Here is a 20678-nt window from a genome sequence, read left to right on the forward strand (position 1 = left end):
TTTATTGTTTACACTGCGTTCTGCAAAAACATTTAAATAATGCTTAATGTATTAATGATGGCTTTGATTCAAAGGCCAGGCACACATGAACACGTGGAGGCCATTTCTTTGGAGGGGAGGGGGGGAAAAGACTATTATGCTGCAGTTGACATACAGGCAGGCCGATTAACCTCTATGTGAGTCACCTTGTCATGTAGTTTGAACACGTATGAGCCCGTGGTGATACACACAACATCACCACTGCTTCATTCGAATAGACCCAATTCTTTAAATCGTTTTTATGTAAACACAGACGCACAAGAGAGACAACATGACAGCGTGGTTGTCTTAGCACATGATAAAGAAAATCGCTGCAGCCTCGCGTCACCTGCCTCGCCGTCTCGCTGGCTTAGTGAAGCACAGGCGGCAGCGGTTTCCATGACAACGGGAGGCAAGGCTTGGGGTGCAGGGTCCAAAGTAATGAGTGAGATCGGTGATAGGGGGTGGGATAAAATGGGAGGAGGGGAGTGGTTTGGGGTCATGGGGTAAATGAGAGAAGAGAGTGCGGAGAAGACAGATCCAGTGTGGGGGGAGGCGAGGACACCTGAGGGGTGCTGAATGATGATAATGGTGATGGAGCTGATGCTATGAAGTGTGTGTGTAAATAAAACCTGAAACAAGGGGATGTCCTCTCTGCGCCGAGAGAAAATGAAAGAACTACACTTGAAAGTGCAAATGTCTTCATCAGGATTCCCCATCTTTGAAAGCGACTGCCAGAAAATCTTTAGTAAAGGACGTCTAGCTCTTCTGCGGGCGCGTACGTACGCACGCACGCATGCACGCACGCACACACACATACACTTTGAAATCAGTACACTCTACCTGAGCAGAATAACGATGTGAGAAACAATGAGAAGAGGTGATGGCAGACCCTGTGGAGTGCAGAGACTAGTGTGTGTCTGTGTGTATTTTTAGGCTGAGGTGAATTTTAGTTTCATGTCAACACGCTGTCATTTTGCTGACACTCTGTCCAGAGCAGCTTCTAGACGTCAACATTTGAAGTTAACTGGTTAAATTAGGTTCAGGAGCAGGGCCGCACCTCTAATCACCCGTCAGGCCGACACAGACCCGGTCAACACATCACGCATCGTTTGTCTTCGACTCTTCAACCCACCCTTTTCCTTCATCCTGTCACCCCTCTACCTCATTCCTCCTTTTTCCTTAATCACTACCCTCCATTCCTTCACCCTCCTTCCCTCATCCTTTCACCCTCCTTCCCTCATCCCTACCATCATTTCTACACCCTCCTCCCCTCTTCCCTTCATCCTCCTCCCTCTTCCCTACCATCATTCTTTCATCCTCTCATCCCTTCCTCCCTCATCCCTCTTTATTCAGTTGGGTGCATATGTCTTGTATGTCTCATTCTAGGTACTGTTTGGGTGGAATGTTGCCTAAGACAGACCACACCCTCCATCTCTCTCTCCGTCACCTGAACCTCTTCACTCAATGGCCATTGATTTTTTCTCAACATCAAATGCATCAATTTCCATTTGAAACGTTAAATCTCATTTGTTGGGGGTTGGTCCTAGTGAACTGTGAATCACAGTAAACAAGAGAGAAGCTACATGGTGAGACACATGTTTTTATCTTATGACTGTGTGTGGGAGGAGACGAGGACCCACAAAGACAAAGTAAGGAGAAGGGTTGAACAGTAACGAGTATAAAGTAAGCAAAAGAAGAGGTGTATCCTGAGGAGATGTTTGTCAACTCTGCGAGGGAAGATGGGAGACCCTCTGCAATCGTATAAGAAAAGGTTTTTACCAGTACAGGGCCTGAAGGAAGGAAAGTTCAGACTGAAGAGATCAAATCACAGCATAGAAGAAAGTGCTAAGCATCACAAATTTCTCCTTGAAGCTCTGTACGGCCCAGCACCACATATTTCTAAGATGGATGCAAACCACTTCTAGGTGTTTGAGAGTGAGAACAGCTCATCACAAATATGAAGGATTTGTTTTTGGAAAGATTTGGGTGGAGGGGATTGTAAAGGAGAGGTAGGAATCACAGAGAGGGGACAAACAGACTCAGATGTCTGCGTTCTCACGTGCAGCCACTCAGGATAAGTTCAGGAGAATGCCTGGGGTTCGGTGCATGTCTGAAAGCAGCAAGATACAAACTAAAGATGAACTCACCTGGGGACTGAGGTTTGGGAGGAACCACTGCGAGCCTCTTTGGGGAGGACGGGAGAGAACGTGTGACCTCTGAACTCCGCTGAAACTCCTTCCTGCCAACTGTCAGAGAGTGAAGATACGACCAATCAATGTGTGTTATGTGACATTGTTAAATCAGGAGAAGCACACAGTGACATCTGACTGACAAAGCACATGCAGGTGTCTGAACTTAACATAACATTCAGTGGAGCGTGCTCACACACGCATCAAACCAACGATCCGTCCCCGTCCACCCCTCGCTCTCTCTTTTATCATTTCTTTGCACAAATTTTTCAATCTTTCTGTTATACCCTCCTGCTTTCATCTCCAGCTCTCTCCCCCCCTGCTGCGTAATATAACTATGTCCCATGGGTCAAAGAGAAGCCGAGCGTATACTGTAGCAAATGTGCCCATCTCCTACTTACCACCTGTGTCACACTTTAAAGAAAAGACAGACAAGAATCCTAAACTCTGAGTATTTTTTTAATATCATTTCTGAGCTCTCCCGTCTTCTCATGTGTCACGATTAATCTGCCGCAGACGTGTGGTGAGGTGTGTGGGCGTAGAGGAAAAATAGCTGGGTTTGAGACATTATACATGAGGAATGATGAGAAGTGGGGAGGACTAAACAGATGATAGTGAATGAAGAAGTGGATTTGGGGAGCTTAGAGGGGAATCTGTTGTGAAGCAGGGAGGAGAGGAGGAGAGAGGCCTTGAAAGGAAACTAATTAGACCTGTTTTGGGAGCGAAGCCTCTGATCCCGAACAAATCCCAGTATAACCCTGGAGAGAGAGTTCAGGCCTGCACCAACACTGTGTGCGAGTGTGTTTCTCAGGGTGTGCGTTCGCTGCTCAGGTGTTGCTGCACAAGATAGTGGGTGTGCAGGGATGCTAGCAGCTCTGTGAGGATGTACCGGCAGAGCAGCCCTTTGACACTTTTGCAGTGGTCTGACTGACGAACCATGAACCGTAGTAAAGATGGACGACATGACAGCTCACTATACAAGTGAAGCCAAATCATCTTAATTGTCCCCTGGTGGCTGGCTATAGTATAGGTCATAAACCCTCCTCTATGTTAGTGGGTGGGACATGGACCACACAAAAAAATCAGTACACGATAAATACTGATTGATAACGATGGTTTATGTTACACACACACACACACACACACACACACACACACAGTTTAAAATGTGTAACTTGTGTAAGTCTTATTTTAAAAAATAACAGGATTTTTAAAAATAACAGGATTTTTAAAAATAACAGGATTTTTAAAAAATAACAAGATCCTAGCTAGTTTATTATCAGTTACTGTACAGGTTTAAAGACAGGTGTTAAGTGTGAGTGAGTGAGGTGTGATACTACAGGGTTTCTTCTGGTGTCAACCTCAATGTGTGAAAACACAACTGTGTGTGAAAAGCATCACTGACAGTGATCTTCCTCTGAAAAGACAGTATCACCACCGTCACCCCGGACAGTGTGACCTCACAATTTCATCAGCATTTTTTAGCTGCAGGACAGATATTAAATGTGTGGTGTTTGTGTTTAATGGTTTACTTGTAGCATTAAAAGCTAAAATGGCATTTTAACATCATGTTACAGTCATAATGAACAGGGGTGTACTGGAATAATATAAATTATATAAAGAGAGATTCTAATATATTAGATATCTCTTAAGTAGTTCAGTGCTTACTAGAACTTATGGGAGTGTTCATTTCCCCAAAAGACTTTGAACCACTCCAGAGAGCAAGAGTTGTGCTTAATTAGATGCTATACTGCATTAGGAGGAAGAAAATAGTGGAAAAGTAAAAGTGCTGGAGTTAATGACTTTGTTGCGTGGCTCCAGGTTTACACAGTAGATTTAATGAAATACTAATGAAATCCTCAAGTTTTACCTAATGAAGTGCACTGCAGACACCAGCATGTGACAATGTGGCACAATCTGCAGAGAAATCTCTCTCAAGTTTCTCTTCCACATTCACAGAACTCAAATTTGCATGTAAATATTGTTCCTGAAAATACTGATTCAGACTTTTTGAATTTGTCCGCATAACAATGATGCTGAGCAAAATTATAACAAAAACATATTTTTTATATTTTTCATAAACAAATTGTTTCCCTTGTCAAAGCAAAGATCTCTGCTGACCTCCAGGGGAGCTTCGAGGCTGGGGAGGCAGGTAGCGACGGGGCAGAGCCGGGGTGGAGGGTGGCTGGAGACTGTTGCTGCGGCACGGCGCCCCTCTCTGGTGATCTGCTGACGGAGGGCTGGTGGTCACTCTGTGAAGAGGAGGCTCCTCACTCACACTCAGACCTAAAACACACAGAACAAGATGAAGAATTTTAATTACCTGTCCTTCATTAAGAAATGATCAGTTACCATAGATACAGGTTGTTAGGATCACATAATTGCCATCTCTTTTCTCCCTCTTTTGATCACATATTGGTTTTTGTACGATCTGATAGGGTGTGTTATGTCTGAATTTAGGTTCACTGGACTGAGAAATGGTTTGTAACCTCTGGGTCTAACTGCTGCTGCTCCCAATCTTCTTTCTGTTAACCTGCACACACGCACACAGACATATACACACACACACACACACACTACAGAAACATTCCAATGCTTCCACATGAGCACATCCATCCATCTATTATCTATACCACTTATCCTTTGAGGGTCACAGGGGGAGCTGAAGCCAAACCTGATATTAGGAAAGAGGCGGGGTACATCCTGGACAGGTTGCCAGTGTACTGCAGGGCTGACATATACAGTACAGACAAAAAACTATTCATTCTCACATTAACACCTATAGACAATTTAGAGTCTCATATTAACCTCAATCTGCATGTCTTTAGACCGTGGGAGGAAAAAGGAGAACCAGCAGAAAACCCACACAGAAGCAGGGAGGACATGCAAACTACAGACAGAAAGATTCTGGCTGCACCAGGATTCAAATCAAAAACTGTGAAGAGACGGTATGAGCCACATAAGCAACATTACAGTCATTTATGACAGTCTCTCACCCTGGCCTGTAATGTTCTCTAACACTTGACTGATGGATGGTTTATGTACTCTCTCAGACAGAGTAAACCCTGCTTATCTATCCAATCCCCAAGCAGTGATGAAACAAAAGTTTGCCTGCCCTTCACCACCTCACAGTACCACCAACACTACGGATTAATGCATACACACTCTATTCGATATGGAATGCCTTCCTCGATTATTTTTCTGTTCCTCAGACAATGCCTTCCTCAGTTTGTTCTCTGGTGCTGCCATGTAGTCCATACTAAGAATAACAATATAGCTATTTCTTATAGCAAACTGCTAACTCTGGCTGTTGGTGGGTGACATGTTTAGTGCACCAGAGTTACATAGCAATACCAGGTGCCTCAGGTGGACTGTGGCAATGACGGCTTCTTCCTATTGCAAGTTTATGTACCATCAAAATGTTGTAGCTGTTAATTAAAGGTAAAAAAACAACATTGTGTCGCTTGAAAACATATGAACAGGGGGAGGCAAGTGTCGAGCTACTAACCCTGCAGCCAGTGGATGATTTGTTCTTTCACCTCAGGCAATGCACACAACCACACTGCAACGACAACAATGTACTACATCTACAGTACTAGTCACTATTCAACCCAGGGTGTGGGTCTTGATCCGAAGGTTCGTAATTTACTCCAGATAATCCTAAATATAAAATCATACATTGTTACAAACTAAAATCTACATAGATAAAAATGCCTTCTAGCATAAACAACGATGCCAGTGGCTATGTTCCCTCCATGTCTACATGTTCTGCCCACGCTGCTACATCACCGTACTTTTGATGCCTGTACCATTCTCAAGGCTTCATTAGTCGTCCCACAGCACCTCGAGGTGCTGATCAGTGAGGCTGTTTACTCTGCCTCCTCCTCATTAACCAGTCAAGGGCATGTGCAGAGTGTCCACTCTTCAGATGTGATCTAGGACACAGCACTGCACTGCTGTGACTGAGCTCTGAATCTACTGCTGCTAAAATGAACAACTACACAGATTCAACATACATATTTACCTTTAAATGGAGGAAATAGAAATATTTGGCATTAACCTCAAATGCTTTGCTCAGTTGTCTGATTGATGCAGAGCAATTGACTGGTTACAGATACATGTTCATTAGTCATAGGTCAAGTACGATCAAACTCCAAGAGAGCAAATCAGAGAGAGGAAGAGTGAGGGAGGACGTCAGCCAGTCAGAGACAGAAAGAAGGAAAATGATAATGACAGAATATGAGAGAGGGAAATTCAGTGGCTTAGACAAAGAGAAGAAAACAGATGTACTTCATTAACGGTGAGAGCAAGCTGACGTGCGTCACTGATTGGCAAAATGTCAGCCAATGATGAATATCCGAGCAAGGAAGGAAGAGGGTGGCTGCGTGAGATCAGGAGGAAGCAGACATGAGGACATAGAGAGCCAGGATGGGGAATAAAAGGATGGTGCAGCAGAGAAGCCGTCAGAAAACTTCGCATATTAAGAAGATGTATGGCAAATACCAAAGATATTAAAAAAGGGACAATGAGCACAAGGAGAGCGAGAACAAAAGAGCAGTTTTCCCAGCTCAGTGGGAGGCCGAGTTATTGGAGCAGCTCGCCCCTCAAAGCAAAACTAATGCCAGGAGAATAGTGCTGACTCTACGTTTAGTGCAACTGCAGTTAGCATCCAGTTGCACGTGCTTGTGCTTGCACAAGCTTTTAAGCTACAGTCCATTCACACAAAAAAGATTCATGCATTCTTACATATATTGTATTAAAATGGATAGTTCGGCAAAACACAGAGAAAGCAACCAAGGATACAGTTTTTAAACATACAATTGGACACCCTCGCCTGCATGAATAATTTATACCACATGAAGAATTTTGGTTAGTTCTGATTTGAGTTAGTTTTAAGTCTAACCTTAATTCAGCCTGTTTGATTGGAGTACATGTTCTCACAGACAGACGTCAGCTTCATTTAACACTTTTCAGTACAGACGACAGTGTGTGTAATTAAGCCTGAAGAGTCTATAATTTGTTCTGCTCATTAATCGTTGCTTCCTGTCATTTGTTTAAAGCTGGTTTAAAATGTCTGATGCTCTTCATCGATCAGTCATAAAATACAGGCTGATGTATTTTTTTATATATATATATATATATATATATATATATATTACATCCTTACATTTCATTTTAACTAACTAAACTTTATAGCAGCTGTCAAACACTGCATTTACAGACTTTTTGTCGAATCGGCACAATTATAAGTACTCAACTGTGCAACTGCATTGACATCTGTGACAGTCAAGGTTAAAGCTGCATACATATAGCACACACTCTAATGGTCCTGCAGAGATAAGATCTGGGTTGTGGACTGACAGATAGATTAGGTGATATCTGTGGAGCTGACAGCAGCACCAAAAGGGTTCCTCTCCTCTGCCAGGACCCAGACACCAGGAGATTAAATCAAATGCTCCGTCCCACCAGGAGGACATGGATTCTTTTAACGATGGACAACAAGAGAGTTACGCTCCTTTCTAAGTGCTTTACTGTCAAATGGTATTTTAAATAGTTGAGGTAATGAGGGAGAGGATGAGGAGCAGGGATTCCCTAAATTATTGGGGAAAAAATAGATGACTAAAGCTTTCAGAATTACATTCATACGCATTAAGGTTTAGCTGATCCTGATGCTCCTGTTTCCATGTCCTCTGTGTTTTTGTCGCACAGGACCATCAGTGAAAGCCATAAACAATGATTAATATGGAGTTGGATGTAAAACGCTGAGAGGTTATCAGTTAATGAAAAGGCCCATTGAGCCCATCCTCGCCGTCACAGCTCTGCTGCTTCAGAAACTCGCTGCCATGTTGGTTTTCCTCTCATCAGCCACAGAATGGCAGCCATATCTAATTGGCCCATCTAATGTGCTGCAGTACCAGTGTGTGCATCTCTCTGTGTGTATACACGTTTGTGTCTATCTGTGTGCACCATAGAAACCATCTGTTCACATTGAGCTAGCATGACTCACAGAGCAGATCTGAGCCATTGCATCTGGGGTATGACATCCTCTCTCCTCCCTGCACCAGCCTCTCCATGCTTCTCTTTCCGCTCATCTTTCTTTCACATGCTCCATTTCCTCTCTCCCCTCTTCTCATTTTGACTCATTGAATTTTCTTTTATTGCTGCATCTTCCTCCACCTCTTTTTTCTCCCCTCAGCTGTCTCTGCTCAGCTCACTCTTTCGTTTATTTGATTTTCACCATTATGTCATTACCACCTAAAGAGTAGATGGATCGAGGTGATAATACTCCTTGTTATCGTGGTTTGTTTTGGCGATTGAGTTTCCATCCAGGAGTCAGCGCGGCTCAGAGGCACTGGCTTCATCAGCGTCCTGCTGCTGGAGTCGGCATTTAACTATGTAATAGAGTCTGTCAGTCACCATGGAGTAAACCAGGCAACACACACACACAAAAATAAATTATTACTATTCTGTTACACAGTGATCTTTTTACACATGGACTTAAAAGACTGTAGAGGCTAAAGGCAAGATCACTTTGAGTAACTGATAACAGAACTGCCACAACTTCACAGATGTACAGAGAGTTGGAGGTTTAAAAGAACATTTCATTTTCAGAAAATCCAACATGGAGCTTTCAGTGTGGTGGAAATTCTTGTCCCCATGTTCAGCTGATTCAGTTCATGCATAGAAATTTAAGTATAAAAAGAAAAAGGAGAAAAAAAGAAAAATAATAAGAATACAAGAAAGATGAACACACACACACACACACACACACACACACACGCACACACACACACACACACACACACACACACACACACACACACACACACACACACACACACACACACACACACACACACACACACCCTTAGGGAATGTCAAAGACTTGGCAGGTTAATGGCTAATCAATGTTATATAGAGAAGCCTAAAGCCCCCCCGATGTGAGTCAAATACTTGAATATATGCATATAAGCAAAAGGGCCATAAGAATCAATCAAGGCCATAACAGCTTGGCTCAATGTCACCTTGATTTCCTTAGTGTGTGTGCGCACGTTAAACTGTCTCTTGTTGTATTTGTGATGGCATAAAGACCCTGGCCCTGACTTGTGATTGGATCGTATGTATGCACAGACTCTGGATATTTTAGCTTCATGTTTGTACAATAGAAGGATGTAAAGATCTTGTATCGTCCATCTCATCAGTCGATGGTCCTGATGTTTCAACTAAGGTTAAAACAGCTCAAGTTATTGCTGTGACATACAAACTGAAGCCACTTACAATACAACTCTTGCTACCAGGTAGGTGTAAATAAGAACAAACAAAAAGGGACAATCTCCTGTTTTATGGACCAGTTGAGTCAGACGAAGAAAAAAAAAGGCAGTTGTGTCCTAAGAAATGTCCTTGTCTGCCAGATTTGAAACTAGTTTGAAAATCTGGGAAGATAAACCCAATATATCTTCAACATCATGAAAATTAGAGATGAAGATATGACATATCCCCTCAAGTCTTTTGCTTCTTCTCGGACAGTCAAGGCACATGTCCACATTTGATCAGAGGTTGACTGAGCTACAACAGTGGGGAATTCAAACTCCAGGGATCCTCCTCTAACCCACTTTATCAGAGTGCTGCAATCCCTTCCCTCCCCATCACTCTATTCCTTAATGATTTCTCCTGTTGGTATCACCCAGAGCCCTAATGGACTCCGCTTTACTCGCCAATCAATGGGGAAAACAAGCCACTGAGCCTTTCTTCTCTGGTACTGAAGGAAGTAACGGCTTGCCTCTGCTCCCTTGGTATCCTCGATGGAAAGATGTGTGAGAACTCATCTGTCAATCTGTCTGTTCTTTGCAACTGGGGGTGCAGCTAGAGGAGGCAAAGATCCCTGAGTGGAAAAGGAAAAACAAGTCCTGCAAACATATTTCCTGTCCTTGCAAACCTACTGTACATGCACACATGCACAAATGAAAACAGGTTCAACAGCGTGAGAGCCCCTGGAAATTAGAAACGAAAGATTCTCATGAACTCTAGTGACTGCAATTTATTGTTTGGATCTTTGCAGTCACTAAAAATCATACTCAAGTTTTCACAAACTGCTTTGGGCTTCATAAGGACTCAAACTTAAATTGTGTTTTAGTGAAATCTCCAATTCAAATCAGAGTTTAACAAATGTCAACCCTATTTTCTGCCTTTTAAAAATGCCCAAAGGATAAAAAAAGATGAAAATCAACATGACAACTGAATCCAGGCTGCAGAAAAGACAAGACACAGAACAACTCCTAATATCCAACATCCCAAAGACAGGTTAGACGCACAGATGCATCAGACGACTCTTTGGTTAAAGCTCAACAAGTGCACCCACAGAGAAATAGACGGAGTATAGGATCTAAAGTCGAGCGCATTTTAATCCGGAAGGTTCAAACAGAGCGGGGAGTTCAGATGCCTCGCAGCGAAAGGTCACAAGCATCACGCAGAGTCAAAAGTGGAAGTAAACGTTCCCGTCCTGCCTTTCTCGAGGTGTCACACGCGCAAACGGGCACACGCAGGGAAATGAACATCAAAGCTTATTAATCTTCTGCCTCTCATGTTCGATTCCAGTTTGGTCTCACTGAGCTCAGAGTGGCAGCGGGGAGAGGAAGAGTTTGCTGTAGGCAACACCTTTCAAAACTTCTGCTCTTTCATGCTCGGCTGGCAGGTGTTCCTACGCTGTTAGTGCACGTCTGTGTGCATGAACAATATTTATAAAGCCATCATGTCTACTATGTCTTTGCAGTTTTGAACTACATGTAGGTGATGAATGTGCAGCATAAATCTGCACATTTTAAACCAGCAGCTGCTTAAACAGACAATACGTTAACCAGCAAGCGATTAGGTCACTGTTATGTTGTCTGTAATTTATCTTTAGGATTTAGTGGAAGCACTTGTTCCTGTAACATAAAGAGTCACATTAGGTCTGATTTACGTAGCCGGGGATGAACTTGTGATCTTTGGCCAGAATGATGCAGCACAGGCTTCTCTCAGGCCTGGATCTCATTTCATTGATTCATGATATTGATATTTGCAGGGTAATTTATTAAGTACAATACAAATGAAGCTGTTAGCTAGAAAGAGAGGGGGGTTCAATACTGTTGTTTATGTTGCATGTTTGTCTCAGACAACAAACCAAAATATGATGAAATTAAATGATATAGTTGAAAGTGGCGGGGGGTGTCCAAAAAAAATAAAATTATTACTATTCTGTTACACAGTGATCTTTTTACACATGGACTTAAAAGAATGTAGAGGCTAAAGGCAAGATCACTTTGAGTAACTGATAACAGAACTGCCACAACTTCACAGATGTACAGAGAGTTGGAGGTTTAAAAGAACATTTCATTTTCAGAAAATCCAACATGGAGCTTTCAGTGTGGTGGAAACTCTTGTCCCCATGTTCAGCGGATTCAATTCATGCATAGAAATTTAAGTATAAAAAGAAAAAGGAGAGAATAGAAAAATAATAAGAATACAAGAAAGATGAGGAAGGACGGACGCACACGCACGCACACAGTCTCACACTGGTTTTGCCCAAACATGAAACAAAAAACATTCAGAGATTAAAAAGAATGATAAACTTAACATCAATGCCTTCTGACAGGCTTGTTAAAAAATGACAACCTCCACATTTACACTTTCTTTCAATTATCAGGTTCTTCTCCAAATACCTGAGGGACTCCTCATCTCCCTGCTTCACAGCAGCTGAAGAGGTGCCTCCCCCACATTGCTCGCACAGTTTGTTCTCATATTCAACCAATTGGAGAGAGAGAAAAGGATAAAAAAAGTATAAAGTACAAAAGGAGGGAATGAGGGAAAGGAGTGATGACATAAGAGGGGAGCTGATGTGCGTGAGGGTGCAGATGCTGTACGTCATCTGTAACTGGGAGAGGAAGAGCAAGTGTTCCCTATGTAGGTCACATTACACACACACACACACACACACACACACACACACACACACACACACACACACACACACACACACACACACACACACACACACACACACACACACACACACACACACACACACACACACACACACACACACACACAACTACCCAACCAGCCAGAGAGGCAGCACTGAAATCACAACTTGCATGTCCACGTGCAGCTGACTGTGATAATAAAAACTATTTCCTCACAGTTCGGTCAGCAAACTGATCTCTCAACAGAGAATGCTGACTGAATGTGCAGCACAGACCCAGTTACGTGGCTGTTAAATTACTGATGAATCCTGGGACTGACATGTTGTGCTCTGTTATTTTCACATACATTCAAGATGCATAAAAGCTAAGCTGTCAAATGGGAATATTTAATGACTCAAAGTTTATTTTTTAGTATGGGAATAAACAAAATATCACTATTGCTGTGGTAAACTGGGAAAATGTACATGTTTTTTAACTTCTCTAAAGTCAAGTCATCTAGTTGTCTGCGATATCACACCAGCTTTGCTACATGCACGGAAAATCATCCTGGAGCAAATTAATTAGTGAAAATATGACAATGCTCTGACCTCTAGTATGATAATATGATAATGATTTTAAATGACTCATAATAGGGCGGCTGATTGGGTCAATCATATGAGACGAATGAACAAACAAAGGGATAGTTTTATACGTTAGATGTCAAAATACCCCTCTATTAACAATAACACATTTATACTGTAAATAGCTGCATACTTTATATAGTGTCTTCTTGTGTTATAAAAAATGTGCTTTATTGTGCAGCTTTATTTCTAATTGTATGCAGCTTGTGTATTACACACAGATTAGAGAACACATTGTTAGTGAGGCGGAGCTCAGGAAGAGAAAGCAGACTACACCATAATGAATGTGGGGGGGGGCTGTTTATGCAAACTATATTCATGAGGGGAATACATAGAAGGAGGCAATAAAAGCAGTATGGTGATAATAATAGTGTACTCATGATGATGATAAAGTGGGTGTGTTTGAATGAGCCATTAAGTTAACTGATAAATACCAGTATGTTGTGAAAACGACAAACCACACGATGCAGCAAAATCTAAACGCACAGCAGGGATCAGCTCTCAAATTCCCCTGCATCAACAGATTTGTAATGAGCGCACTCACGGTGAGCTGTCCTGCAGGGGTCACTCTGTGTGCTGTCAGCGGAGTGAGCCGAGGAGACGGACGACACACTGGAGCTCCTGACGAAGCCGAACGCTGCCAGGCGGCCTGCGGGGAGACGGCTGGAGCTGAAGCCTGGGGGGCGCAGGCCCGACTGGCTCGCTTTGGGCAGCAGGGACCTGGCGGCGGCGGACTGGGGCTGGGCTGCGGCCATTGCTGGAGCCGCAGGAGGAATATGCTGGGTGAACACCTCATCTGTTAGAAAAACACAAAATGAAGAGTTGTGAGGAATCCTTCTTTTATTAGTGCAATACCCATTCTAGACCTGCCTGTTTGGAATGCGCTGCATGCAAAGCTTTGTCGTTCAAACAGGAAATTATTCTGAATGTTGCATTCAGATACCACTCTCCTCAGAGTTGGAATAAACTTCAGGACTCAATTAGGCTAGATCGTTTTTTGACCTTAGAACAGTTCAAGTTTTTGTTAAAGTTTCAGTTGAAGAATGCTCGTTTTTCTTGATGTGGATATCTTATCCCTTTTTTAAGACATTTTACTCCACTGTAAATGCAGGGCACCATTGTAAAAGGACAGGGAATCAAAGAGAGGATAAAAAAGTAATCACAGCTCCATGGTGGCGGCTTTTGTTAGTGAGCAATGGGGAGAAATCCTCCCTCTTGGTAATCTATGATTTCCAACAGCAAAACAGATGAAATGTGCAGGCATGACTGACCATGGCACACACACATATACACACACATGTACACACACACATTGGGCAAAAAACCCCAGGCCTTGGAATAGAAGCCCCATTTTGGCTGCCCCAGCTCGCAGTAAAGGGTCTAGATCCTGCAGAAGAAAAGCATCCTCTGCTGGCTGCAAAGATAACGTGCCCCCCCCCCCCCCCCCCCCCCCCCCCCCCCACTCCTCTCCACAGCACTCTACAGGACAAGAGAGACAGTTGGTGGAGGAGAGAGACAAAATAGGACGCCCCTCTTGAGTGAGAAGGTCAGGATCATTAAAGATAAATGCCCTGATTTCCCTCCTGCAACCCCTCCACTCCAATTAAGCCATTTAGGAGATGAGGAAGAGAAGTGAGGGGGAGAAATATCCACTTTAGGATGGATATGATGGACCAATGTTCCTGTTCAATGAGAACACACATTATTCTGATCTATACCTAAAAGGAAAATCTTGAAGAATAACTTTTTTTACTCTGACTTCTTTCCTTCATTTGTTTGTTTGTTCCTTCCTTCCTTCCCTGTCATTTTCATTGTCATTTTCTTTCTTTCCTTCCTTCTTTCCTTCTTTCTTCCCTCTCTCTCTTTCTAATGCAACAAATCCCACCTGCAAACACACCCGGCCTGAAAAAGTGGTTCTCCAAAGAAACAAAAATAGGACTAAAATTCATGCAAATGTGAATTTAGGACACACACTATAAATCATAAAAGCCTGCAGGGTGTTTTCCTGGGCTTGCAGTTTGTCCCTGCAGCCACGCAACAGATTTGAATAAAATAAATGTACTTTGCCCTCAGGTCTGAAACACTACCTCCAGTTTCTCAACAACAAAACAGAAAAGCAACACATCCATCCACAGGCTCTCACTGAAAGAAGGACCCAAACTTGAGGTGAATTATGTAAATACGGCTTAGAAAAGTCAATGGGACAGACAGTCGGGATAAGCATTATAATGACCGACCGATTTTAATTAGAGCCCAAGGTGAGTTGCAACAACCTGCACAGATTTCCTCCACAAAGCGTTAAATTGCATGTTATTAAATGTGATACTTGGGTGCACCGCAATCTCTGCAGCTCGACCGAAGCAAATCGACCCTCCCTCCCTCAAAGCGCTCCGCTGCTGTGAGGGAGGGAGGGTGAGCGCCCCCTACATGCAGAAGTACAGCTTCAACGCAAATGTCCTGGGGTATGATCCTCATCGGAGTTTAAAACCTGCTGCATAATTACACAAGTAGAGTAATTTAAAACGGTATACTACAGCTATTTAGTACCATTAGTGAAATTGTGTAAAAGAGATTATAATTCACAAAAGGCTAAAAAGTTGTAAAATACAGTGATGAAGAAAAGAAAAGAAGGTTAAAGCTCAAATCTCTCCAGAACATGGGTGAAAAAACAACAAAATGACAGATACACATAATGCTGACCAATATATTCAGTATATTTGCACTGGTGTTTATAAATGCAGTGTGTGTAGGCCAGGGTACAACAGTGATGAGAGATGATTCAGGCAGAAAGATACTGACGTTATTTAACCGTTAATTGCTTTTCACTTCAAAGACTATATCCCAGAGGGCCGAGTAGCAGCTCCGGGACACCATACATATGTATTAATAGGGATTATGATAAGGATGCCTGGCACATCATAACCCTGTGCTGATCAATTCTATACGTGCAGCTTTGGGTTATGTGGGAATGAATGTACATGTGTATTTTTACTGTGTGTCCAGGTTATGACACTCAGGGAAAGAGCAGATCAAATATGCATGTGAATGATAAATGCCACAGCTTTCCAGCAGAGTGCCGAGCGATGAACAAATTTCATATTCCGGCGACATTCGTGAGCTGTAATGCAAATCTCACTTCAGCAGTCAGAAGTGCTATCGGAGGCATCTGTATTAGAAATTTGCTGCATGAAAAAAGAGTGTGAGCAAGCGTATTTATTTATTTTGTTTTGTAGATGGCATCCTCCTGGAGCAGAATTGCTCCCCTCAGTATTTCTAAAAACCCTCCAATCACATCAGCCAAAATTAATCTCAGAGAATGCATTTTAATGAGCTGCCTTCATCTCAGGCCAATTTTAGGAAGAAGAAAAAAGTCCCACAACTCTTCGCTTCTGCAAAGTAGACGAAAGATAAGGTAGCTCTCTAGTGTGTCAAATTTTGGATTGCTGGAATATACTCGGATGCGTACTGTAGCTCCACAGAGACGGTCCCCATCTGGCAATCCAGCTGTTTTCTGTGAGGAAACATGAGGCAAAAAAAAACATGCTGTGAGGGAAGGTTTTATGTACCTGTGTTATCTTGGCTTCTCTGACTGGTTGCAGGGCTGACAGGTTGGACTGGCTGGCTGAAAACCAACACCGACCTCTGACCTTGACCAGGTCCTCTGCCCTTGGCTGCACCTGTAGCCGCCCTGTTGACAGCTCCCAGGCCCAGACGCAGACCTCGGCCAGAGCGCAGGAGACTGCTGCTGCCTCCAGCCTGAGCGGCCGTCCGGGGCTGCAGCGTGTCCTCAGCAGAACTCCCCTTAAAACTGGCAGATCTTCCCACCTAGGGAATGAATGCAATTGATCAAAATTACTATTAAATAATTATCTTATAACCTATTTAGAGGTCTGTAGCGTAAACATAATTTTGTAGACTTTCATCATGTTTGTATATCCTCCTTACAGTAAGGAAATAAGCTAATGTGTTTACTGATCTACATCTTCCTGCCAACACATGATTGCTTTTGTGTATTTTGCCTGTGGACACAGAGAAACAAAGCTTTGATGCACCATGCAATCTAATAGCAGATGCCACAATTATATTCTACAGCTTTGAATGTATCCACAGACATAGACTCAAATCTGTTATCAAAAATTCTGTTTGAACAAAACAAATATGATATGACTGATCATGTGCTACACATCTAGTTTTATCTGCTGTAAGTAGCGTGTTTAACATCACCAGCATAATTTGGGAGTGTAATTTCTTAATGGAGTTTGCTCAATGTATGGAACTCTCATCCAGTGTTGTATGAAGCCTTGAGAATTGAAATGTCCCTATGGGCCTTGTACTTGAGCATGCATTAACTATTTATTTCCACATGTTGGTGCTTGATGCTGTAGGAATATGAATGCCTTATAAAGCTATTTAATCAGAATCAATAAGGAATGACTTTAAAGCAATAAAGCTCTTGTGAGAGCTTTAGTGGGGATAAAATTCAGAATATCTGTGATGAATTATACATAGTTACTGTGGGATAGAAAATATGGAATATCTGGGGACATTGATATGTGGAATCAAGAAAAATTATATGAAGTTTGTCTTTGGACTTCATATTCGTGTGGTGTGAGAATAATCAGGAAACTGGACCTCAAAGAACACAAGAATGCAGCATTAGTGTATATGACATACTGTAAGTCAGTAATTATCCGCTGCTAATTAATGGTTGGTTGGCTGATAAAATCTGTCCAATACGTTCCTTTTACAGACATGTTGATATGAAATTATGAAGGAACATATATGTTTATTTTCTTAATTCAAGTTATATATAATTGTATTTGTGTTTTCTTATATTTATGCTTATTAGTTTATGTTTAAGCCTCAATTACATTGCTTTATCACTGCCAATTCTTAAGAACACGTCAGCCGATTTATTGGTATCAGATATAGATCACAGCATCGGCCACCAAACATGAGTCGGACTCAATTGACAAAAAAATCCTCTGAATAACAATGAGCACTAAGCCAAACTACAACAGACATCAAATACAAAATCTACTCAAATTATACACTGCACTTCGAGTACAAAGTACAAAATACTCACCTCTGATGATGCCCCATAGAAGTTGTCTGCTTTACTGCCCAGTTTGGGTGGTGCTGTGTGGCTGTGAGGGTGCACATGCGGAGTGGCATGTGTGTGTGCAGGGGGGACAGTGTTTGCGTGTCCAGGGGGCCTGATACTCCTGCTCAGCACACTTGATGGGAAGATGTTTGTCTGCATGTCTTGCCGGTATTTGTCATAAAGCAGATTTGAGGCCATTAGCACTGGGGCTCCTCTGAGTTCTGTGCCAGACTTGGAGGGGTCTTTAGCATTGCCTTTGAAAGAATTGGATGTTTGGCCGTGTGAGTAAGTTGAGAGCCTGGATGGCAGAGAGGATACCTGATATGGTCCGTCAGCAGCTTGGGGCTTAATCTGAGGATTTTTTCGGACATAAGTGATGATTTTAGGGCGAACTCCCTTGGGCTTAAGTTTTGGTGATGGGGAGCTCTCTTTGGGGCTGGGGTTGTAGTTAGAGTGGGGCGAGCTCTGCTGGTTGTTAAGAGGCGCTTTGGGGATTCCGCTTGTGCTTATATTAGTTTTGACTGGTGCTCTCAAGCAACTGTTGCCATAGCCCTGAGCTGACGTCGGTACAGCAGGGTTGCATCCTGACGGGATATGTCTAACCACTCCAGAGACATTCCTGGAAACATGGTACACAGAGGGTTGCCTGCGTGGTGAGCCCTGGGGTGTCATATGAGGGGAGTGAGGAGGAGTGGATGACCTGGATTCAATTCCTGTTCTGTTGGGACTGGAGCAATTCCTTCTGTATGTGAATTGAGTCTGTGGTCTCTTCTCTAAGGTGGGAGGGTTGGGAGGACTGGAACTAAGCCGTGTTACTGCAGCTGGCGGTTTTTCTACAGGCGCAGCCTCCCTCTGGGCTGCCTGGCTGGGCTGCCTGGACTGGTAGAATAAAGCTGTGTTGTAGAGATGGGAGAAATCAGATGGTTCACGTAGAGAAGTTTTTGTAAACTTTGTGTTTGACTCATTACTGTATGAATCTGGATTGTGGCTGGGAGAACTGGGTTGGACTGTGTCATCTCGATGCGAATTGGGCTCTGCAAAGCTCCTCGCTCTCCCCATTTCAGTCTGACAGAGAGGTCTGACAAGCTGTTGCTGTCGGGGTGGCAGAACCCTCTCATCAAATCCAGCCCTCCTCCTTTGGCCCAGGCCCACATTAGAGGACACTCCATTTCTGTGATGGCTTCCCTCCTTCTGTCTCTGATCCTGGCTGCAGAATTGAGGATAGTCATGTTTCTCCTGAGGATGCAATGATGCCGAGTTCTGGTTGGCATCTGCAGGGAATGCCCTTCTCCTGGTGTAGGCTGAGGTAGCATTGTTGGCATTTGGGTAAGGGTAGGATTTGGGGTTGGAAAGAGAGATAGGAGACGGTGCTTCTCCGGTACTGTCTAGAGCACTGGACAAGCTCCCACTGAGGGCAATGGCTGACAAACTGGAGACAAACACATTTGTCTCAGACTTGGACTCCTTCATACCTCCCTTCCCCCTTCCTATTGAGCCTGTCACACATGTGTCTAACTCTTCAGTGCTATGACAGGCAATCCTTTTCTGCCCCCCTTTGTCCCTCTGCATTCTCCTCTCCACTTTGTTGCTGTCATTGTCATTTCGCTTCATGCCGACTGAAGCGGAACTGGCAGTTGAACTGGACGATATGGACATGGGGCCCTCATCTCGTCCATCCCTCATACTTCCTCCGTCGTCTTCCTCCTCGTTGTCCTCCTCATCCTGATCCCTGTTTCTCAAAAACGTATGTATCTCCTGACACTCTACAAGCTCAAACTCTCTGAGCTCCGGCTCCAGGCATTGCTGCTCTGCGCCCCAGATCACCAACTTGTCAGGGGATTCACTCTGAGACACCAAAGGAGGAATTGAACTTGTGCCGTATCTTGTATCCTTTGTCAGTCTCCTTCCTTCTAGATCACCAATGGAAGATAATCGATTGGCATTATCATCCCCAGACTGGGCGAACTGGATCTGGGTTTTGTTTCCGATCTTATCTCCTCTGTCCACACTGACCCTCAGTCCCTGGAAACTTGTTGGGATACTCATGTCGAACTGATTATTTTGACTTATTCACGAAAGACACATGCAGGTTGCTGGGGCCATTAATGGAGTTACAAATATTTCTATGACCGGCCTCTCCTCTAAAGGGTCTGCGTGATGATGGCCCCTCAGTGTGTTCCAGGGACAAAATTTCATCTCATGAAATCTTTTCCACCTCAACTCCGGGCTTATGTTGTATTTACTGTGTGGAAACAAAGCCGCCTTCGATAGCTCTTCAGGGAGATGGTGGTTTGTTCGACCTGAATAAAAATGACAAAAGAAACTGTAAGCAAGAGCAACTATTATGCCTGAATTCCAGCCACTTCAGTATAAGCCATTCAGTTTTCCCCCCACAGAGCCAATTTAGTTGTTTTATATTTAGTCTGGTTTGTGTTGCAGCAATTTTGGACATTAGCAGTGTATAGCTTACAGTCTTTTGAGACTAAATCAATATCAATGGATGGTCATTTGAAACTGAATGGAACAGGCAGTCCATGAGACAAAAACACACAAGATGACAGGATCTTGTTTCCACTTTAAATGCATTTTTCGATTTGCATTTTTTAACAAGCAACTGCTGGATTGAAAAAAACATTAATAAAGAGGTGCAATATCAACAATAGGAATTAAATGATCAAATGATGCATGAAGAAAAGAGGTAAGTGATAGGAGAGGAGACAGGATGTAAGTGAAGGAATCGCCATGGGAATGGCTGATGATGACAGGGAGGAAGAGAGGGAAGGGT

At 43.2% G+C, this 20678-nt stretch overlaps 1 protein-coding gene across 3 annotated transcripts in view; it reads right to left on the reverse strand.

Moving 5' to 3' along the window:
* mtus2a (microtubule associated tumor suppressor candidate 2a) overlaps positions 1 to 20678 on the reverse strand; it is a 40274-nt gene that overhangs the window by 8897 nt on the left and 10699 nt on the right. For all 3 annotated transcript variants that reach the window (XM_069539983.1, XM_020086172.2, XM_020086171.2), the window contains exons 2-6: positions 17876 to 20193; positions 16356 to 16614; positions 13334 to 13585; positions 4332 to 4496; positions 2169 to 2267 (exon numbers count right to left, since the gene is read on the reverse strand). In XM_069539983.1, coding sequence (XP_069396084.1) covers positions 2169 to 2267; positions 4332 to 4496; positions 13334 to 13585; positions 16356 to 16614; positions 17876 to 19939 — 2839 coding nt within the window. In that variant the 5' untranslated portion in view covers positions 19940 to 20193. The remainder of the gene's footprint in view (positions 1 to 2168; positions 2268 to 4331; positions 4497 to 13333; positions 13586 to 16355; positions 16615 to 17875; positions 20194 to 20678) is intronic.

Source organism: Paralichthys olivaceus, chromosome 15, assembly GCF_024713975.1.
Source record: "Paralichthys olivaceus isolate ysfri-2021 chromosome 15, ASM2471397v2, whole genome shotgun sequence".
NCBI lineage: Eukaryota > Metazoa > Chordata > Actinopteri > Pleuronectiformes > Paralichthyidae > Paralichthys > Paralichthys olivaceus.